Source organism: Parasteatoda tepidariorum, chromosome 4, assembly GCF_982258835.1.
Source record: "Parasteatoda tepidariorum strain Cologne lab strain chromosome 4, Ptep-v5.0, whole genome shotgun sequence".
NCBI lineage: Eukaryota > Metazoa > Arthropoda > Arachnida > Araneae > Theridiidae > Parasteatoda > Parasteatoda tepidariorum.
The window spans coordinates 79,912,744-79,937,517 of record NC_141758.1 but is presented as its reverse complement, the minus strand read 5'-3'; the positions used below and the strand labels follow the sequence as shown (position 1 = coordinate 79,937,517).

Here is a 24,774-nt window from a genome sequence, read left to right as displayed (position 1 = left end):
TAATACTAAATAATTGTTTCAATAATTTTTAAAAGTCCTAAACAAGATCTTTGGGTGTGTTTCTGAACATTTTGGGAGAATGCCACAATGTCAACGGAATATTGGTTAATCCAGAGTTTATACTAATTGCTTTTTTACTTGAACTTTTAGTTTTATTGCCATACATTTGACAGCAGATTATTTAACAAAATCGGGGATGAGAGTAGTTGGAAAGTAAAAAAGAGGAAATTCAAGAATGAATATATATATATATATATATGTATACACACAAAAATTTGACAAAAAAATGCAATTTTTAAACTTGTAAACCATGTGATTATAAATCCCGATGATTAATATTAAAAAAAATTGCATGAATATATAAATATGAATCACATGCATGATTTTAAATTAAGAGAATATGAATCCCGAAATCAGGCTTTTAAATCACGTGAATATGAAACTCTATATCGAATTTAAAAAATGCGAAAATACAAATCATGATGAGTAATTTTTAGGTCACATAAATACGAATCACGATGCGTAATTTTTAAATAGCGCAAATACGAGTCCTACTGTCTTAATTTTTAAAGCACGTATAGATAGGAAAATCGATGTTTGATATTACAACCTCAAAAACGAACGAAACAAAATCTCGTGTGAATACAAATCGCTACATAGGGTTTTAAAAGCGGGTACCTAATTACAAATCGCGATATTGGATTTTTAAATCTCGTATATAAGAATCGCAATGTACGACATTTAAATCGCCTGATTAAGAATCGCAACGTTCAACTTTTAAATCAGGTAAATATGAAAATCAATGTTTGAGGGAGGAATGAGGACTTCAATACTTTCGCTACGCGGAAAATTTAATTCCTCATAAAATATTTTAACTTGTGCAAAAAAAAATAATTTCAGCGGAAAAAATGGAAAAACCTGGGGGGGAAAAGCGGAAATCCGCTAATTCGCGGAAGAATCACATCCCTGCAAAATAATCTACTGTTAAACACTATAAAGTTTCCCTTGTACAAGTATTCTTGATGCAGATATGATTGAACTTTTTCTTTTGCTGTGCATGTATTTCTAAAAATTTTGAATCTTTTACTCTTACTGCTGCAATCTCTAAGTAATAGCTGACTCTCCAAATAAAAGTAATTACAATTACGAAATTGAAAACACTGTAAATGATTTATTGATAGTCCGTTGTTGGGGGAAAAATTGACATTTTATCTACAACTTTTTTTACATGATATCCTAATTTTGAAACTCTTTTACTAAAATATGAAATCCATCGAAATGGAATAGAAAATATAGGCCCGCATAAGAAATAATTACAGAACTTATGTTAACTCATATGTTTTTATCTGAAAGGAATGTTATGAAACTTATTCTGCATTGCTGAATTTTTAAAAAAAACAAACTAGAATAGGTTTAACTTTAGCGTTGTCCGCACTTCTAATATGTGAATCTTTATTGGCTGAAATGATGAATTCTTCAAAATTGAATTTCTATATTTTTTTATTCTTTATCTAGATTTCTATATCCTTTATCTGGATTTGTTTAAGTTAAATTTCTTGTACTGTCTATTATTGTTTATAGCTTTAAAGTATAGAGTAAAATTTAGTTGGTCTTTTCCAGACTGTTGACCTCCAAAACAAGCTTAACGAAATATTCGGAAGAAGTCCTGCTGCTGTTGATATCTCATCAAGGCCGAATTCGCCTCATCCAACTAGCAGAGAAGGAGACAGGCAAACACCCTTAGCACCACCTGTTTATAATATCAAATTTCCTAATCACTTCATTTACTAATTTCCTTTCAACAAGAAAAATGAGAACTGTTGCATTCCTGAACAATATTTTTAGTTGTATTTTATTTCTTCTTGCTTATAAGCTTAAAAAATTGTTACTACTTAATTTGAATTCTTAGTTTTTAATGTTACATTACAAAACACTTTCTATATAAATAATGTGCCTGTCTACTCATTTTACTGATTATCAAATATATGTCGTATTTTAAGAGTGATTTTACAATTGAAAAGATTCTAAATACGTTTGACTTCTCGGCATTGAGTGTTTAATTTTTAAAAAGAAATGTTAAGCATTTCCACAACAGCCCATTGTGGGCAAAGGGGTCATAGTGATTAAGGATCGACTATTTGGTGACCAGCAACATGTAGGCAATGCTAACAGCATTGCCCTTCAGCAGTCTTTATTTTCCAGACTTTTATCCCCCTATCTGAACTTAAAATACTTATAATTTAAAAGTATGTACTGTAAAAAAATGAATTAAAATTTTTTCTTTCAAAATAGTTTTTACAAGCAGAAGTTTTTAAAAATTATAAAATATTGAAATTTATTTTATTCATTCCTTTTTAATATCTTCTAATGGAATAGCCAATTATATCCTAAGTCTTATGTTATAAGAAAAGATTTATTAAGTTTCTGACAGATTGTATTTTTCAATTGAGTTTTTTAGGGATTTCATTTCCCCTCACAGCCCCATTTATATCCTGTTAAATTTACAACCATCTAAAATTCACTGCAGTAAACAAAAATAAAAATTGCTGTTTCTCTAGGTATTTATAGATTTCTCATTAAATACCTATTGAGTAGTAATGTATAGATTTTAGGTAAAATATGAATATCCTCTTGTTACTAGTCGGATAATAATGTCCATTCATGTAATCTATGCATGTATATGTGGATTTATCTTGCTGTGAAAAAATAATAGTAAAGTTTGTCAAAAATTTTAATTAAATAAATTGTTTAAAATAAGTTGATATTAAAGAAATTGGATGTTATTAAGGTTATAATAAGTATGAAATGCATTAATTAAAATAAATTTTTAAAGGAAATTTTTTATTACATAAAAAACTATATTTTACATTTTGTACTATTACCAAAGATATTGAAAGATTCAGTAGCATTTTTTTTTTTTTTAATATTAGATTCAAGCAAAAAATAGTGGGTCAAAATAGAATGCCATTTTTTTAGTACCAAAAGTAAGAAAACTTTTAAGTTTATATATAATTATAACCATTAATTTCTTACTCTATTTAGACACAAAGTCTAAATAAAAATATTCTATATATGTATTAGTGTTGCAAAACTTTTTAGTTGAATCAGTGGCAGATTGGCTTTTAAATCATTTTTTGCCAGGCAATGTATGTAGGACTCATTAGGAGTAAAAATGTCCCAATCTATGACTTATTCTTGTTCAAAGATCACAATTCACGCAATCCTTTATGCTTTAAGACACACTGTCAATTCAAGTTTTTGTTTATAATATCATTATTAACCATATTAATTTAGAGAGATTATTAAGAATGTTATTGGGAATCATTAAAATTTTATTGAAAGTATATTCTATGTGGAAAAATATTTCAAATATATTTCATATGATAAATGGAAACAAATATATATATATATAATTTCTCTTCTATTTTATGTTTTAATTGCAGCATTCAATCAGTAAAATGGTGTTCAATAATTGAAGTCTTAAATTTTTCTATTGTTTTAGTATCTTTTCTTTCATTTTTGTACTGTAAATTTTTCTACAAAGATTTTATATTTAAAACTAATTCTCAGAGTAAAAATCCTAAAAGAAATGGGTTTTTTTCCTAAAATTGAAATTAGTTTATGTTGCATATTGATTTAAAGCAGTATTTTAGCAACTTCCTGAAAATATCTATGCCTTGTTGAACTGTAGGATTTGCAAATAGAATGTGTTAGTGCTTTTGGGTATACTTTCAATTTTAAGTCATGTTAGTATTATTTTATGTTTAATGATTGTTTGATTACTTAATTAGTTTATATCAATTTATTACATATCTTAAGTTTGATTGTAATTTTGTGTATAAAGAGTTTTTTATTTAAATATTTTATATCTTGTTAACTATATGTCTAGAATCTTTATGATTAAATTTTAAGTATTTATTTTATTTGTTATTTTTTATATTAATATTCTTTTTTGCGTGTATACTCATATATATACAGTAAACACCCAAATATTTAATATTCAGGGATAAATTGTCAGAAAAAATAAAAATCATCTGATATGTTGAGAAATTTATTAAGTAAATTTTCTAAATGAAATTATCAAAAATAGATTGCGGTAAAAAATTAAGCAAATAAAATATAAGAAAGTAACTTATAACAAAAGCTAATATTTAAATAAAAACAAGGCTACTTTAAAGGAGAGCAATCTATATTTGTGTAAATTTGGTTAAGAGTATTTATTTTTTTCTTTTAATGCTTAAACTTAAGTGTAGCATATTATTGTTAACTAAAATTTTTGAATATTCGAAAGTTTACTGCTTAGTCATGAAACTACTAATGTATTTATACTAATAACAAATACACAGCAGACTTAAAATTTAATTACGAAACACTGTCATAGGTAAATTATTACCCATAAAGGTCTCTTCATGTTAATGAGCTATTTTATGCGATAAGCTAATAGACGAAATTCTTGTAATTATTTGATTTATTTTCTTTTTCATAAAGACGATTTATACTTATGGAATCATTTGCAAAATAATTTATTTTCCTAATTAAAAAAATTGGCATTTTGCATAAATGTTTAGTTATTAAAGAATTTACAAAACTAATTCACAAAAGTCTGGTGTACTATGTTTTTGTACAAAAAAATTATTGATAATGATAATTTCAAACAACATATGTTTTACCATAGTAATAGCTAAAAATTTTATAAAGTTTACATTTATTTAGACTTGATTAATTGTTGACTTTTTCATTCAAAATATATTTCAACTGATAATTCAAATGATCAAAAACAGTAAGTATCTTAATATTGACATTAAGTTTTTATATTTTGTGATTTTTTATTTTGCAATAAACTGTTGTTTATTGAAAAATTTTCCTCTTTTGTATTTATTTATTTTTGTCAAAGTCTATGGTTAAGAAATATCAATAAAATTGATTTTGTTTATTATGAAAAATAGTATAAGTCAAAACACTCAAGTTAGGTAGAATCATTATTCTCTTTAGAATAGAATGATCTCTTTCTCAGAATCAAACTTTAAGTTTAAAAATGTTCATTTAAAACTAAATTTCTCTTTATAAATCATTTTATAAGTTAATTACTGAAAAAAAATATTAAAAGAATTAAGAATTGTTGAACTAACTGAGGAAATTATTAACTTAGTACTTAAAACATTCCACACATCCTGTTCATTGGAAGTACTTTCATCATAATTTATTTATTTATTTTTTTTTTTTTTGAAAATTACGTCATTAAACCCCACATGCCGTTCAGTTACAAGTGCAATGAAAATTAGTTAACTTAGTAATTTTTTACTTAATATCTGCTCATAAAATAACTACCATGTGTTCTTTCTCTTGTGATGTAACTCAATTTAACAGTGTTTTCATATCTTAAATTGTATTAACACATAATTTATTTTTACAAAATTTTATTTATTTATTTAAAAAAAATTTTCTTATATATTTTAATCAAGTGGACAAAAAAACCAAAATATTGCTTCAATTATTTTATATAAAATCTTCAATCAGGTTTTTGTTGCCGGGTTTTTATAACTGTCGTTGAACAGCTGTTCCAATTTTTGGGGTTTATGACTGTTAATGTCCAACCCCGTAGCCTTGTAATTTTGAACCCAATCCAGAAGACAAGGGAACGTCTGGGTCAAGTATTGGAAGAAAATCGTCTTTATGGTGAACTTTTTAATGGAAATAACTCGTATTTGCGTTACATGGAGAGGAATGAATCTCACACAAAAACACATATTTCTTCTCAAGCTGACTGAGAGAATAGCTAAGTGGATTATTGTACTATCATCAGGTTCTTATCAACACTTATCATTCTAGGATCAATTAAAAGGCTTGGTGTAATAATGGTCATAAGTTATGACCATATTACACCAAGCCTATTGTTACAGAAACTATTTAATAACTAGAAAATATGTTAATGTTTTAAAACTCTCAATTCATTCCAAATTAAACACTTTAAAATATAAATCAAAATTATAATTTTCAAACTATTTCTTTAATGTAAATTTTCAATGCTATGTTATAATATTTTAACTCTATGAATAACTCTAATTTATGTAAAGACTATAATTCAATACTACTAATCATTATTCAGAATAATTAAATCTTTGACTAAATTTTTGTTATTTTTGAGACTGGATTTTTGGTGGTTACGAATAAAATTGCATTTTACAGATATTTTGAAGTTAGTCAAACTTTGATGTAATCATATTATGAGAGATTTTAAATCAGTACGTTAGTGCTCAATAGATTTTAAAATTTGTTAAATATTATTGGTCTGTTTTGTGAGAAAATGTAGCCTAAGTGTTATATACAAGTTGTTTTATGTATCTAAACAAAATAACTAAAAAATCATATTTAATAACTATTTTTTGCTAATATGCAAAAATTGAAAACTTTAAAAAATTATAAATTTCAATTGATAATTAACATTTACCTAGCAATAAAAGACAGACAACTTCTTAATCTTATTTATACTTCTTAATCTTATTTATCTAATATAACTAAAATTTGTTCTCAATTAGTGAAATTTTTATTACAAATATTAATACCAAAAGTAATTTTAGACATTAATTTAGGTTTTTCACTACTTGCCTTTTTTTTTAAAAAAAAAAAGCATTTAGTAATAAAATTTAAAGAGCTACTTTTATAAAAGTAATTGTACAATATGTGTTAGTAAGATTTATTAAATAAAATATATTACAAGTAATTTTAATTAAAAGTTGCTAGAATTTTTTTTTCATTGAAAAAAACCAACATGAACATGAATGCAAACATTTAGATCCCTATTATTTAAAAAACTATTTTATCATATACTTCTAAAATATGGTGTGTCAATAGTATCAACAATACTATATTTAGTCAAATGACATTTCTGAGAAAAGCTCTTATTCCATTATACTACAACAAAAAGGTTTCTTACCAGAGAAAACACAGTGAAGTCAGCTTTTGAAAATTTAAAATCTCTTTTTCTTTTAAATATATTAAAAGAATGAGGTTTTTGATCAGTATGAATAAAACTATAATAAATTAGATGGACCTTAAGTGAAAAAAAAACCTTTTATTAACAAGAAAATGGCTTTTAAATAGTGGGAACATGACCCAGACTAGTGAGATAATTCTTTCTTGAAAAAGCTTTATGTAATACATTTACATATACTACATGAGTAAGGTTTCTCATCACTATGAAGATGACTATGTTGAGTCAAACTACCTCTTAATGAAAAAATCTTATTGCATATACTACAAGAAAAAGGTTTCTCACCAGTATGAGCACGCTTGTGATTCATAAGATTACATTTTGTGGGAAACTCTTATTATATGAAATAAAAAAATAAAGCTTCTCACCAGGATGGACACGACTGTTTTCTCAAACTACCTTTTAGTGAAAAACTTTTATTACATGTACTTCAAGAATAAGGTTTCTCCCCAGTATGAACATGACAGTGTTCATTCAGTTACACTCTTTCTGAAAAACTCTTATTACATATACTACAAGAATATGGCATCTCACCAGTATGAACACGACTGTGTTTGATCAGACTACATTTTAGTAAAAATCTTTTATTACATATACTAAAATGAACACAACTGTTTTGTTTTGTTTTTTTCAGACTACATTTTAGTTAAAAACTTATATTACATGTAACTACAAGAAAAAGGCTTCTCACCAGAATGAACACAACTGTGTTCTGTCAGACTACCTTTTTGTGATAAACTCTTATAACATATACTACAGAATAAGGCCTCTCACCAGTATGAACAATACTGTGTTTATTCAGATGCTCACATCGAGAAAAACTCTTATTACATATACTACAAGAGTAAGTCTTCTCACCAGTATGAACAATACAGTGTCTATTCAGAGTCCCTCATTCTGAAAAACTCTTATTACATATACTACAAGAATAAGGTTTCTCACCAGTGTGAACAAGACTGAATTGGTCAGACATTTTTTTTAGTGAAAAAATTTCATTACATATACTTCAAGAATCAGGCTTCTCACTAGTATGAACACTATTGTGTGCAGTGAGATCTCTTTTTTGTGAAAATTTTTTATTACATACACTACAAGAATAAGGCTTCCCACCAGTATGAACAATACAGTGTCTATTCAGAGTCCCTCTTTCTGAAAAACTCTTATTACATATACTACAAGAATAAGGCTTCTCACCAGTATGAACGCGACCGTGTATTTTCAGACTATCTTTTAGTGAAAATCTTTTATCACATATACTACAAGAATAAGGCTTCTCACCAGTATGAACACGATTGTGTCTAGTGAGATTACCTTTTTGTGAAAAAATTTCATTACATATACTACAAGAATAAGGTTTCTCACCAGTATGAACACGGCTGTGTTTTTTCAGACTACCTTTTAGTGAAAAACTTTTATTACATAAACTGCAAGAATAAGGTTTGTCACCAGTATCAGTACGACTGTGTTTAGTCATATTACGTTTTTCTGAAAGACTCTTATTACATATACTACTAGAAGGTTTTTCCCCAGTATGAACACAACTGTGTTTAATCAGAAGCTCACTTCGAGAAAAAATCTTATTGCATATTCTACAAGAAAAAAGCTTCTCACCAGTATGAGCACGACTATGTTTTGTCAGATTACTTTTTTGGTGAAAAACTCTTATTTTATATACTACAAGAATTAAGATTTTTTACCAGTATGAATTTTAGTGTTTTGTCAGACTTTTTCCTGAAAATCTCTTGTTAGAATAACAAGAAAAAGGTTTACTTACAGGATGATACTTATTCTGAAATAAATTCAGCCCTTAATAACATATGATACAAAAAAGAACACGCTGCATCAAGTCACTTACTTTAAATAAATCTTTAAGTAAGTAAAATATAATACTGTAGAAATATGATCACCTTACAGCAGGCATATGATTTATTAATAGATGCATCTGTGAAAACATTAATTTAAATTATATTGAGATGTAAATATTTTCCATTTTTCAGAAACTACTTTAATATTTCTCTTTTGTTGAAATTACCAAAATTCAAAACTAAATTATTTCACTTTATGTTTATTTATCACAAAAAAAAACTGCAGAAACAATGTACAACATTATGTATTAGATTCAATTATATTCGATATATGAATAAATGCAGTTTTAGATATAGTGTAAAATGTTATTAGGAAGACATATTATAAAAAGGAACATAAAATTAGATTTTATTAGTGATTTATTCACACAGACACTGCAGAAAGATAGTTCATTATAAATTAAGAAAAGCAACAACAACAAAAATTTTTTTTCACTTTCACACACTTAAAAGGTTTAACATTATGTATTAAAATGTAAAAAAAACTTTAATTGCCAATTTTTATATCAATGTTCTATCATGCATAATATTAATTTATCCCAATGACTGCTTAAAAAATTATTTCCATATTATGAACTTAAAACAATTAAACGAAACTACTTCCTTTTGTACACTTTTTAGAACAAAAGCTATATGTTTTACAATAAAAAAGTATAATTATGAACTACACTTGGAAACTTATAAACACACAAACTAAAAACATTAAATTTCCATATGTGTAAATATTTTTCTGTCAGAACATAATTGCAACTGTGACACACATTGCTCAGATAGTATTTACTGTTAGTATCACAACATAGATTGTTACTGCTAACATATGAATTAGATCCGCATGGAAATAGCCTTTTAAATGATGAAATTAAATTATAATCGTAAATAAACAGATCATTTAGTGAAAAGAAATATTTTAATACAGATTATAACATCAGACAAACTTCATCGCAAAAAGAGAATGACACTTCTATTGATTTTTAGATGAGTGCGACGAGCTCTTTGTTTTCGCTTACAGCTCTGTATTTTCATTTATGTGATTGAGGCTTCATTTATAGCTGAAGGTGGAAGATAAGTTAGAATTGGCTATCATCGTTGGTTTTATCGATTAATCATTACTTTAGTTTTACAATATTTAGTTTTACAATTTAGTTTTACAATATATATTAAATACGATACAAGAGCTTGCCGATGAATCATACAGTGATTAAATACCATATGAGGCGCCACCTTCTGAATTAAGCCCCTGAGCCCTTTATTCGAACCTGTTAATTCTGCAGCACCATCAGTACAAACCGCAACACAGTTTGCCCAGGGACTTTGTTTCAAAATATTCATTTGTTACTTCGAATATTTTTTCTCCAGTTGTTTTTCCTTCCAAACTTTTGCGACATAAAAACGTTTCTGTTGTATCTTTATTAAAAATAAACCTAACGTAAATAATTAGTTGTGATATTTCAGTAATATAGGTAGTCTCGTCCAGTTGTAAAGCAAATACAGATGAATTTTGTATGCGTTTTATGACTTCTGACTCGATATTTCGTGACATTTCGGAAATCCGCCGAGACACGGTATCTCTTGATAATGGTATTGTTTCTAGTTCATTTCCATATTTATCGCCATGCATAACTGATGTCATCTTAGTTGCTGCAGGAAGGATAAGGGATTCTCCAATTATATGGGGGTTTCATTTGGGGTGGTTGGTTGTGTTCAGGAGATGAATAGAATGAGTTTACATTCAATTAGTATTTATTTTACATTTAATTATTAAGTATAAAAAGGGAAAATATGAAAACAAGAGCAGTGCGTCATTCTACAATGGCGGTTAGGATTCTTCTGGTGAATGACAGAGCAGGGCCGCCTCGAAAGAAGGAGGAGTTACAGTTGAATAGGGGGCCTCGGTACTGAAAGTGATCTTCAGCTCTGACGTCATGCATCACGATCCATGTTTCAGCTGGTTTGTGTTGTATGCTGTGTTGATTACATAACAAAATTGTTTTTTTTTCTTGTTTTTTTCTTCAGAAAATAATGAATGCACTACTAGTTATTATTCTAATTGTCCGTGTTTTGTTCTTATTTGTTGTATGATTGCATTAAAGAAATATTAGCTTTTGGAATTTTAAGCATTTTCATTAAAATTCTAAGGAATTTCTTCTAAGGCTTATATAAAATTTGTTATTTTACGAGTGGTGATGAAAAAAACAAATTATATTTTGCTTTTGTTGGTTGAAGCATCTAACAACACTGTCAGGCTTAAAAACTTCCCTTTGAATGATTTCTTCTGTTTGGCTATTTTAGTGAAACACATTTCAAAATGTAATTTCTATTTATTTATTTAATTTTTTTTTGTGTAATACAAATTGTACAAAATTGTCAAAAATGCAATGCTATTGGTAAATAGTTTTTAAGCTTTTAGAGGGAGAATTCAATGTATTTTTAATACAATTAGGGGAGGAAAAAGTATTTTGAAATATTGTTGTTGCCCATGGAATTGGATACTTAATACTAGTACATAATAGTTTTACTCATTTTATTAATAATACAGTACTTAAAATATGTTTCTAATATTTTTCCTGCTTTGTTATTCTATATATTTGTTTTTAACCATGATTGGTTTATGTTTTCTTTTGAATAGTTTCTTTTGTTTTGCTAGTTAAACAAAAATTATTGCAAGATAGTATTTATAAGAGCAAATGATTCGCCGCCAGTTATTTTAATTTTTCATATCTTGTCTGTATTTTTATTTATTTATTTTTTATTTATTTTTATTTATTTTTTATTCTTTTTTTTTTATGTGACTAGTCTCCTACCTGAAAGTATTCCAATTATTTGGTTCAAAACTTCCTATTAGTAAATATCAATAGATTGAATGAAGATTTAGTTGAATCATAAAAAGTGTAGTTGGTTGTTCAACTTATATGGATTTAAAATATAATTTGCAATAAATAATTGTTAAGCAACATCATAGCTAAATCACATTTTTATTTTTTTTTTTAATTAACTTGGAGAAGAAATATTTACCATCTGTAATTAAAATGTTTTAACGAAACTCATAACATTTATTAAATTGGCTAGTTATCTCTCTATACATTCAGATTCAACTTTTCTTATGGATGATAATTTCATTTGCACTAAATTTTATGAGGTTAAAGGTTTGGTAATTTAAGATGCAAAAGAAGCTGGAATACATGCACAAAATAAATTATGTTTAATTAGAATAAATTAAATTCTAATTAATGTCACGTAATTTAGGCAGAAGAGATATTTTAAAAAATTACTTGAAATTCGTTTTAAGTCAACTTAACTGATAACTTATAAATATTCAGATAGATGAAAAAGTTATTTTTTTGCACTACTTCACATAAAAATAACTAAATTAATATTCTTTTGAAATTATTTCTAAGTAAATACAATGTTTTTGTTAAAACGAAGAATCCCTTTCTAGCAGAGCTTGAAATTTTATGAATAAAGCTATCTCTTTTTGACTTCATTCAAACTACTAAAGAAAAAGTGAAGAAACGTATCTGGATCGTAATGCGTGACGTCAGAAAACGAGTGCCGTGGCCCCCTCAACTATAACTCCTCCTTCTTTCGAGGCGGCCCTGGACAGAGACAGTTATAGATCGTAACTGTCGCGGTTACGATTAAGTTAAGTTCAGTCGCCGCACATTGTTTTCCTATTAGATAAGAAACTTCTAAAGAAGCTCGTAATGCTTTCTGAGGTATTGTTGTAAATTTCTTTAAATGTGCACTTTGAATTTCCAGATTTTCAGCTCGTCTTTGAAAAAAATCGGCATGTTTATTTTGAAGTTCTTTATGTTTAGTTTCCAGGTGCCTTTTTAATTTAGCTGGCTTCATGCTCTCATTTGCTAATTTTTTGTTGCAAATGACACATATCGGGCGTTCTTCATCATCAACAACACAAAATTTAAAACCATACTTAATAAATTCCTCATTGTATTTTCTTATATTTTTAGATCGGGCATTTAGTTCAGTATTTTGCGACTCCTCATCAGTATTTGTTCGTTTGTTAGTTGAAGATGTACCTGGTGTACGTATTACCCATTTATCCATTACGAAGATGGGGGCTAAATTATTTAAACTAAAGCAAATAACAAAGAGTAGCAAAGCCCGATAAAAATATAAAAAATTAAAATTACACAACGTCACATGATAAAACTCGAGGATAAACTAAAACAATTGCAGGCCACTTTCTACATGCCACAACTTCATGCGAACATTTCACGTCTTCACTCTGACTATCAGATACACCGCATACCTCGCCATCTGATTGGCTGATCACGGAAGCGAATTTTTGCCCTTTCCCTGCGGTTAACGTCTAGTCAAATAGGCACTTTTCAGTAAAACTGGCGAAGAGGGCGCTATCTACCGGAGTGAAAAACTTGCGTCTTCACACTTTACATATATTACGCATTACGGTCAAAGAAAGAGTGGACGGCATGAAATTGCAATTAAACAGTGAGTGACGGCACTTCACTCTTTATATGTACACTGTATGGTATGCAGCATGCAGGGATAATGCATTTCATGAAAATTTGGCGACCCCCAAAAAACTTCTGGCGACCCCCATAGGGGTCGCGACCCCTAGTTTGCGCACCACTGGTCTAGAGTACCGCTTTCTAGGATCCAGTGACTACTCCCATCACTGGTAGCTACGAAAGCTACAGGATATTTTCATCAGTCAACAGGCCTTTTTATTGCTCTTTTGGTTAGAAAAGTGAAGAGTAACAATTATTTTATATTTGTAAACACTTCTATTAGATTTTGAAAAGCGTTCACCAATGTAAAAAAGAAAAAAAAATGTATTTTAGACTTCAGAGGGCTCCAGCTCCGAAGGAAAAAGTTGAATCTGGGGGCCCTTGCCATCTCGGGGCCCCAAGCTACAGCTTATTTAGCTTATACGTAAATCCGGCCCTGGTGGGTGCGAATCTTCTAAACGCATCAGGTAAAAGGTGAAAACGAAATAGTAAAACTTTCTGAGAAAATTTATTTGTTTCTATGGTTTGGGAAAGAATATTTAACAAAATCTTTGTAATCTTATTAAATTATTGCTATCATATATTTTGATAAGCTCATATATAGGAAGCTCCGTAGCCACAGTTATTAATATACATTTTTAGGATGCGCAGAAGGAAATAAAAACACATGCTAATAGCAACCAGAACTGGATCTAACCGCATCGATCGTTCCTAAACGGTGCGAACTGAGGTCACGTGACTAGTTCACTTCTGTGTAAAGGGTGTCACCAGTGCGAATATGGAAGCTCTATACTTCCGGGTTACTGATCTCAGTGTATTTCAAAGCCATTTGACTCACAACGTGTCAATAATATATGCCAACTTTCAAATTTAAACCTGAATTATAATGTGTAAATTAATCTTTCTCCTCGAACAATATGCTCACACTAACATACGATGGTGCACAGCTTGCAACACGAACAAACAGTAATAAACTTATGGAAAAAGGCCAAATCAAGACTGCCAAAAAAGCGAGTTTTTCAAAATCTAGCAACCATATCACCTTTTTTAATAATAAATAACAAAATAACTAAAACAAATTTTCACTCCAAACTCCCCAGAATTACATAATAACATTAATATCTTATGAAATACGGCAGATTTGAGCTCAGAAATTATCTAATTTATTTCTTTTATTGAAAACAAAATTATCCGTTTGAAAACATCGCCTATCAGAATAACATGTAGTAAGCAGCTGCAAACTTTTTAACCGGAATTAGAGTAGGTGCCGAGCTCGAGATTGTTATTGTTTGCCTTTCTACTGAAAACATCATCCATAGGAATATACTACGATATTTTCCCTTTTTATTTAATAAAGATATTTTTTAAAATTTCCGTGATACTTTTCTTTAGAACTATGTTTAATGTAGTTTTCAGTTCCATATAGTTTTCCAAGTTAAAAGATTTCAATCTATATGAAAATCAAAAGAGAGACTAACATACTTCATTTCTCTATGACTTTCCACACGCTAATGTGGAAAGCATGTGAAGTGTTGCCATAGGTAGAGAGTTCTGCTCTACACCACCTGCAGCCCATTTCGATCGCCAATACTACAAATTAAATTAATAATAGTAAATTTAAAATAATTAATAGTTAAAATAGATTAGCGATTTAATTAGTATTTCTAATTGTCTTTAGGATTTTTTTAAATGCATAAATTATCTAATATTATCTTGAGAAATTTTATATTATTTTCAATTATGATTTTTAAAATAGATTCGAAATGCTTTAATAAAGTAAATGCATGTAACTGAAAGTGATTAATAATTTCACTCTTAACTGTGTACTCCATTATTCATATTACGACTATTTTAATCTGTTTCCTATGCTCTTTATATTTAAAGAAAACATAACAATTCAAAAATCATCACTATTAAAGTAATTTAAAAAGTTATCAAAATATAAAATTATAATACATAAGTTATTAAAATATGGAGAAATTATCAGCTTGTTAAATTAGCTAACTTTGAGCAAATGTTTTTTCAGTTTATACGAAACAGGTTTTAATAATATTCAAAATATTGTTTTCATGCGTATTTTAACTTGAAAAATAATGTAGAACTTGAAATTTTCTTTATCAAAACACTACAATTAAAAATTTAACTATGAAAATAATAATAAAAATACTACAGCTGATAAATTCAATATTTTTGTAAGTATTAAAACTTATAAAATTGTAAACCATAACATAAAGAAAAAAATAGAAAGCTTTTTTTTTTTTTTTTTTTTTTTTTTTTTTGAAAATAGAATATTTCAATATTTTCTGAGGTGTGCGCAAAATAGAAAAGTGAACACTCTGAACAACTTTTTATTTTAAATAGTCAGATTTTCACGGACTATGATGGAATATGAATGGGTTCTAGGGACAATTCTTATAATATGTACTAATTTATTTATGCTCACACAATAAATTACAATATTTGACACTAAATCGCACTTTCTCTGAATAAAATATCTTTTTTGAGCGGATTTGAAATTCTGACCCTCAATGTTAGTTAGCCAGAATTTGGAAAATACAATCAAATATAGTTTAGGCAGGAGGACAGTCAAAAGTTTGAACCCCTTAATGTTAATTTCACTTTTTTTCACATATTACGCTAAACATCAAGAAATTTTTAAACAAATCAAAAGATTTTTGTGCACAATTATAAAATTTGTTAATCTGAAGATAATTTTATTTGCAAACAATTTTTATAATTTTTATTTTATCTAATAATAGTAAAAAAATTTCTATGTTGTAATGTAGACAAATGTTTACACTATTTTAAAGTATGAAATTTTAAATAACAAAATTTGAACGAAATAGATCAAATATAGTTTCAAAGTTAACAAATTCTATATATATTTAAACTTGATTTCTCGAGAACTATTTCACCTATTTCATTTAAATTTTGTCATTTAAAAATATAATACCTCACAATTCAAATTATCTTCATTAGAAAAAGTAAATTACAATAATTATTATTTTACATGAAATTATATTCGGATAAATGAATTTTATCATTGTGTGCAAAAATTTCTTGATTCGTTTATCAAGTTCTCGAGACATAACGACATTAGTCCGAACTTTTAATCGCTCTCCTGCATTTATTATTAGGGCCATATTTTTCCATATTGCAACTGCCCCAGCCTTTCACCATATTTCGAAGATCAGTATTCCAAATCTGTCGGGGAAAAAATATGTTTATTCAGAGAAAATAGTTTTTTGTATCTGATTTCATAACCTAAAATATCATCGGAATTAATTAACATATTTAAGATTAAGTCCTGAAACTATAAGGTTCCTTAAAATCCGTTGAGGGTCGTAGGTAAGGGAGGGATTTAGAGGGGTTCAAACATCCCCCATCGTAAATGCCAATTTTTAATACTTTCTCAAGCTTCTCATTAAAAAACAATTGGCCTAAAATACTTTTTCCTACTTCTTTTATTTGGTAAGAAACAAAACCTAAAAATCAATTTAATGACATCGATACGATTATCATCCTTGTTCAAAAACATAAAATATTTGTTCACATACCTTGGACGATACCCGAGTATCTCTACGTGTGGTATGTCTATAACTGAGTTTTCCAACTTACCAACCGGGGTCCGAAATTTAAAACACCAGTTAAAGTTGCAACTTTATCAAAATTTTATGCAGGATTCTTTTATGTTTGAAAGAACATTAAATATTTCTGTCAGATGTTTATCAAGTTGTACAAACCAAAAGTATTGAATTACAAATTAATATAAGAAGTAGATTTTTAACTAAGAAATAAATTTTTTTGCACCATTGGTACGTTAAATTTCAGAAAAACAAAGAAAGTAGTCTTTTTTTTAACGAAGAAAAGTACTTTAATGCCCATGTAAATTTTTATGAAAATTTTCTTCAAAAAAAATGACAACAAATATTTTTTAGTTTGCGGGCCGCCAGTTGGAAACCACTGGTTTATAAATTAGTCGATTTCTTTTTATGATAGGAAAATGCACAAAACTTCAAAATACTCTGCTTTATCTATATTTACCTTGACAGCTTTAGTATGCATATCTATAGGAGAAAATAACTTGTTTGTTTGAATCTGGTTATGGATGGTGTTTTCAGAAGAAATGTAAACATTAACAATCTCGAGCTGTACGAGGGTTGCTATTTATATTTCTGGCCTAATAATGAAAAAACAAATATGTAGGATCGAAATCGGTTTTATTGTATTTCAAAATATTCTCCATGATGATCAATACACTTTTGCATGCGTTTGAACCAATTTTCAAAGCACTTTTTCCAGTCCGATTGAGGTAACTCCAAAACATGCCTTTTGAATGCATTAACCGCTTCTTCGGGGATCGAAAATCGTTGTCCACGTAATTTATTTTTGATGTGTGGGAATAAGAAGAAGTCATTGGGTGCCAAATCAGGGCTGTACGGTGGATGACCCATCAGTTCGATCTTTCGCTCCGTCAGAAATGCCTTTGTTTGAGTCGATGTGTGAGAGCTCGCATTGTCATGATGAAGAATGATTCGCCTGGTCTGCTTTTTTCGAATTTCTCCGATGATTTCTGGCAAACAAATAGTCGTGTACCATTCAGAATTGACCGTACTGCGTTGCTCTAACGCCACTGTTGCCACATGACCGTTAATGCCGAAGAGACAGGCAATCATTTGTTTCGATGTGCTTCTTCCTCGAACAACTTTTGTTGGTTTTGCCTCGTCTTGGAAGACCCATACAGTTGATTGCTGTTTTGTTTCCGGCTCATATGCATAGATCCATGATTCGTCACCTGTGTAGATGTTATACACAGCCTTTGATGTACTTTGAACGTATTTTTCCAACATTTCCTTGCACCAATCGACACGAGCCTTTTTTTGAGCGTTTGTCAGATTATGCGGGATCCAACGCGAACAAATTTTTTTTACGCTCAAATGTTCATGCAATATTTTATTGATGCTAGTCATACTAATGTCCAAAGACGCCTCTATCTCACGGTATGTCACATGACGATCTTGCTTTATCAGTTCACGCACAGCATCGATCTTTTCTGGCACAACGGATTTTGGACAACCTGCACGGGATTCTCCTGGATCGTACATCGACCACGATTAAATTCGTTATACCAATTTTTTACAGTGCTGTAGGATGGCGCTTTATCGTTGAATAAAGAATTAAGTTCATCGAAGCACTCTTGTCTTGACAATCCACGTCGAAAGTTATGAAAAATAATGGCACGAAAATGTTCACGATTCAATTCCATTTTTTGAAAGAGAAGAACTTTTCAATTTACTGTCAACAACACAAATGAAGCTATAATGGTAAATCGTCTGCTGAATTTATGTTTAAAAATATCAAACTTTCGATTAAAATCGTCTGCGGTCGCCTAGCAACACTTACTGTTGCCAAGGCCAGAAATATAAATAGCAACCCTCGTATGCCTGCTCAAGTTCCGGTTAGAAAGTTTGCAGTTGCTCACTACATGTTATTCTGCGAGGCGATAGTTTCAAACGGATAATTTTGTTTTCAATAAAAGAAATCAGTTAGATAATTTCTGAGCTCAAATCTGCCGTATTTCATAAGATACTAACGTTATTATGTAATTCTGGTGAGTTTTAAGTAAAAATTTGTTTTAGTTATCTTACTATATATAAAATTCTAATGATGGTGTCGCAGTTTTCCATTGTTGTCGGCTCATTTTTATTGGCCAGAAAATCACGTGGTAGGATCCAGTTTTCCCCCATTCATTTCCTTATTGTTTAGGCTGTCATCAGCATAAAATTAACAAAAGTCGAAAAGGTATTCGCGATCGCAACGCTCGAGTACGCCGTCTAGCGGGAGCCTGTAAATATCGGACATTAATTTATCACGTTTTCATTTAGTTCCATCAAAGTCATTGACTGAATCAGACGCCATTTTTTAGCAGCAAATAGGAAACAAAATTTCCCTAAGGAAAAGGCCGAAGAACTTGAAAAAAATCTCCAGAATATTAGTAAATCTTTCAGGAACAGAACACGCCAAACATTTGAAGAAAAATTCTTCAATAATTTTTAATTTCTATTATCAACAAACTTGCAACTGATGACTTCCGATTTCGGATACTGTTACAGATGTGTGTATTAAGGTAAAATGCATTTCTTCTGTCTTCAATTCATTACAAATTAAAGTGAAGTCAACATTGCTTTCGTCATTCCAGTGAATAAATATGAATTCAGAACATACAGAATTGTAATAGTTATAGAATAGTATATATTTCTGTATCCATATAATTCGGAAAACAACAATAAAAAATTATCCAAGTTACTTGAAATAGTGCCATTTCTGCTGATTCTTAATTAATTTAAATCGTTTTCTTGGTAAGTTTTTTTTAATTTTGAAAGAATAAGTTCAACTAGAATTCAGCTATTCTGTTTTTAGCTACATATTCAAATTCATATCCCAGGTAGCAAAAAGATATGATCTAATATTAGAAAGATGTAATATAATACTGCCGTGCTAGAAAACGCAATACTATTGAATCTCATCTTCTAATATTAGAGCTAATATTATATAAAATTAAAAAGTATTCGATCTAACATTCGAACTTTCAAAATTATCATCTATTTCATTACTTTTGGTCCAGCGCGACATTTTTGCGAAAGGTTATCCCATATTATTAATAAATAAACATTTATTTATGAAAGAAAACGATACATTAAATATTACTTAAAATATCATTTTCAGCCAATGTTATTTTATGGCAGATAATATGAGTGGTAGTTTGCGAACGATTAAACTCGAAAAACTTTTTCAACTGTTTCTGTTGAGTTGTCTGCTGCTCCTTCTGCTTGTTTACAAGACGACAAGATGGCGATCTTTTTTCCGCTCATGAGCTTTCGTTTCTACTATTTAAGGTATTTATAATTTAGTAGTTTTTTGTAAACTTTATAAATGTCAATGATGGTTACATGATAAATTAGTATCGTAGTTATGTTGGTAATGTTTTTTCCTTGAGTTAAAAATCAGCTAGAAAAGTAATTTAAAGCACGATATGTTTGAGATTGTAGATGTTGTAGAAACATTCAGTGTACCTACTTAATAAACTTCACCGCTAAATTAAAACATTTAAGAATTAATTTATTGATCATGTATTCAATAAGGTCAGTAAATATTTTATATTGTGATTATTATTGTTCATTCGTAGTTGTTGACTTCTTTGTTGAAACGTATTGTCTAGCTGTAAGTAATAAGCACTGTTTTTCTGCAAAAATGAAAAAGGCAAAAGTAATGGTCTGTAAATAAATTAGCCGTGTTAAGTAAGAAATATATATCTATATATAATCTGCTACTTTTAGCGCAGTTAAAACCATTATATTGTAGAATGTTTAATACAAACAATATTACTAGCATATTAAAATTTCATGATTAAAATATTGTACAACAATCAATTAAGCATTTTTCTTTAAATATAGACTGATTTTTATTTGAATATAGGCTAATCTGTATGTTTTTGATGTATCATTATTTATATTAATTTGTAAATGATTAAAAAATGAGCAATAATATGGTCTATTCAAAATGGTGTTTATGGTGAATGTAGAGCTTTGATTAAATTATATTTTTTAAATAAATTCCTGTTAGAAACAATCTAATGCTGTAAAAATTTAGTTAAACTATAAGAAAAAAATATTTGACAAATGTTGGGTATACCCAACATGCATATGCATACTGACTTTTAAAGAATGCTATGTCAAAATATTTGGGGGAAGGGGCGAACTATATTTTATATATTTACAACTTTGAATTATGTGAATTGTTAGAGAATTCTCCTTCTATATGATTTTTTCAACCATGAATTGATGATTTTAAATTCTCATAGTATCTTTTTACATTGATGTTCTTTTACATTAATCAGATTTTAAATTATACAATGGAAGAAAATAAGCAATTGTTTATTTAACACTTTTCACCACTTTTTTAAATATAAATAATAAGTAATGTAATTGGTTCAAAATATGCTTGTAAAACAATGTTTGCTAAGTAATTTAACCCTGACAAAGTTTTTCTGCAACAATGAAAAAGATAAAAATAGTTGTCTGTAAACAAATTAGCCAAGTTAAAACAATTAGAAAATTAATGATCTGCTACTTTTAGCTCAGTTTAAACCATTACATTCTAGAATGTTTAACATTCAATACAAACAATATTGTTACTGTATTAGAATTTCATGTCTAAAATATTGTAAAAAAAAGAATTAAACATTTTTATTTAAATTTCTTGGAGATATTTCAGTATCGTGATCTGTCCCGCCAACTGCAATCGCCAAATAGATTTTAAACTTGCAATTTTTTTTTAAAAAATATGTATATGTTTGCCCGGAGTTATACCTTTCGAGTTTGTCCTATTCTGTAATGTTTCTTTTAGTTAATAAATATTTATTAAATAATTATTACAATAATAATTAGTCTAATAAATAATTATTGTTTAATGAAGTTTTTAAATAAATTTCTATTAGTGCTTATGAGATCTGAGATTAAAAATTTAACTAAACAATAAAATATAAATATTATGCATATTGACTTTTAAAGAACGTTATGTAAACATATTAATAGGGAGGGCAAAATATAATTAATATATATGTTACAACTTTGAAATATGTGAATTGTTAAAGAATTCTCATTCTACCTGTGTTTTTCAACCATAAATTGATGATTTTGAATTCTCATAGTATCTTTTTACATTTATGTACTTATACGATTTTTAAAATAAGCATTTGTTTATTTAATATTTTTCGGCACTCTTTTTGTTGATTTGCCACATAGCGAGTAGTTATTTTCTGTTCTAATAAAAGAAGTTGAAAGGTTTTGCAATTTGATTTTTTTGTATTTTTTAAATATATGATAGTTTGCTTGGGAGTGCTTATGAGCTAAATTCTTTTTGTTGATCTCCTTCTCACACTGTTATTTTTTGTGTGACACTAAAGAAATTTTTTTTACGCTGGTATCGATACCGCAATTAAACCATTTAATTTCATTGTAAAGGATATTACAATTTCTGAAAAACATTTTCAAATTAAATAATTAAAGTATCAAATAAATATTCAATGTTTAATAGTTATAATTTTTTTTTTCCATTGCAAAATCTGATGTATTTTCTTTTTAAATTTCAGTATAGCTTTTCATCTTCAAGGAAATCTACTATCAAGACACTACAAATGGAAATGGCACACTCTGATGGAATATTAAGTTCGATCCTTACTGCGAATGATTTTAACAGTGATTATTCAGCAAGGCCCACTTTAAATCTACCATTTAAGTCATCACGTTGAAGAAAGATGCTGTCATGTTGAAGTTTGGAGAAAGAGGGAAACTTGTGAAGTTCATCCCTGTTTTTTTGTGGTGCATACAAAAACTGTTGCTGAATTTTTCATAAAAGCATTTAACGACCACTTGGAAATATATTTTCAAGCAAATATAGAGTAATAATTAGAACTCAAACTGTATCAAACAGTTTAAAGTTATGAAAAGAAAATGATTTTATTAATAACAATTAAGTATTTTTAACTTTTGTTTTACCACAAAGTTGTCAACGTTAATTTTGAACAATAAAGGTAATGTATTACATTTACAATTGGATGAAATTTATATTACAGTGTGTTTTGTTTTTAAATAAAAGTATTATGCTGTGAAATAGTTATATTTATTATGGATTTCTTTTTTCTTAATTACTGTAACAGTTGAATATTTAAAAAAAATTTTTTTTTAATCTTTCGGTATGATATTGGAAGCAATTTTTTTTTAATGCTGATTTTAAAGTATAACTGAAACTCTTGAGGATTTTCATCATCAACATTGAGTTTATTATTTTAATTTTGGAAATTTTCACATAATTATTTATTTGAAATTTGAGACAAGAATTTATGCTTTTTTATTTTTATCATGTTTAAAATCATATTATTGTAAAATAATTATAATCGTGAAAAGTTCTTTTGACTGAATAACATTTATATCATGATTAAAATTCCTAAAAGAATATTGCTCAAACTTTCATCTCTAAGGTCTTGTATATTCTTTGTGAAAACGTGTAGAATTGCATCTTCTTTTTTTTTTTCTTAAAGTCTCCTTCAAGACATTTGCCTATAATGTTATGTTTGTTTTTACTATGTTCATGAAGCATAAACTCTTATCAGCGAAATACAAACAAGGAATTAGTTGATTTTAAAGAAAAATTTTGTGATAGCAGGGTTTTGAAAAAGTAACTGATGGCAGTCAAATTTGGATCAATACAAAAGCAACTTATAGTAAAAAAGTATGTTATGTTTTTTCGTCTCATTCTTGTATGCAATTAAATGTTTGTGAAAATTTAATTGTGATAAAATACAATATTTACTAATTTTTTTTTTGGTCTTGACATATAAATGTTATCTAAACTTCAAGTAAATAAAAGTACATAGTACCTTTAACTAATTATTGAATCGTTAAAAATTTCTGATGTCCCAATGTAAAATTATTTTTACATTACAAAAAAATAATTGCAAATTTTTTTAATTAAAATTCATAAAGGCTTTTTTTGTTTCCACTCCCTGATATTATTTCTACAAGTGCCCTTAGGTTTTGTTTCTTGTGTTTCGTAAGTAAAATTTCAGATTGTAAAAGGATAAAGTTACGTAAGTATTTCTCAGTTTAATTTCAATGATAGAAGTGAAATAATTTATGCAAGTAAGTAATTTGAATAATTTTCAATTTTCTTTATTGTGTCAGTTATTACAAAAAATAACAATTTAAAAATTTGAGATATAATTTTATTTTAATATTTTTGGAAATGAATAACTTAGTTATATACTAGTAGAAAAAAAAATTCAGGTAAATTTTCAACTCAATTTAAATGTAAATTTAACTTAGCAATTATGTAGTGTGGTTTTCTTAATTTACAATTTCAGAATATAAATAATGATTGATAATTGTAAAATTACAAATGGCTTAAATTACAAATTTTAAAATATATTGCAAACTAACAAATTCAATTGAGCTTTTGATAAAATAGGCTCTTTTTTAAAAAAAAAAAAAAAAAAAATTAAGAGTACATTTTAAATTGAGACTTGAAAATTATTAATGATATAAAATTTGCTTTAATACCCATTGTATGAAGAAATGGAAAAAAAATATCAATAAAAGTTGCAACAAAATATTTCCTAATTAAGTTTGAAATATTAAAAAAAATCAGCTGAACATAAGATATACTTTGGAGTAAAGAGGAGAAAAATGGAAGGTAGCAGAATTTGCTAATATAATTTTGTTTAGTATTTCTGTATTGCTAAGTAAATAATGCATGGAATGACATAAAACTACTGTTCTATGTTTTACTGCTTCACAACAATACAGAAAATTAAGTAAAATTGTATCGTCGAATTATTCTACTACCATCCATATTTTCCTCTTGCTTACTC

General features: G+C 28.0%; 2 protein-coding genes and 1 long non-coding RNA gene across 4 annotated transcripts in view; 2 read left to right on the top strand and 1 right to left on the bottom strand.

Moving 5' to 3' along the window:
* stmA (Protein EFR3 homolog stmA) overlaps positions 1-4,859 on the top strand; it is a 37,114-nt gene extending 32,255 nt beyond the window's left edge. For both annotated transcript variants that reach the window (XM_043041869.3, XM_016053889.4), the window contains exon 18: positions 1,621-4,859. In XM_043041869.3, the coding sequence (XP_042897803.1) occupies positions 1,621-1,791 (171 nt within the window). In that variant the 3' untranslated portion in view covers positions 1,792-4,859. The remainder of the gene's footprint in view (positions 1-1,620) is intronic.
* Positions 4,860-7,387: 2,528 nt separating this feature from the next.
* LOC139425835 (uncharacterized) lies at positions 7,388-10,120 on the bottom strand. Its single transcript, XM_087161455.1, has one exon. The coding sequence runs from the start codon at positions 8,463-8,465 to the stop codon at positions 7,998-8,000; it is 468 nt and encodes a 155-aa protein (XP_087017581.1). The 5' UTR covers positions 8,466-10,120; the 3' UTR covers positions 7,388-7,997.
* A 9,665-nt stretch (positions 10,121-19,785) lies between these two features.
* On the top strand, positions 19,786-23,018 carry LOC147811824 (uncharacterized). The gene is made up of 2 exons (XR_015433146.1): positions 19,786-20,242; positions 22,498-23,018. It is a non-coding gene; the product is annotated as an uncharacterized LOC147811824 (long non-coding RNA).
* The last annotated feature ends 1,756 nt before the right edge of the window (positions 23,019-24,774 follow it).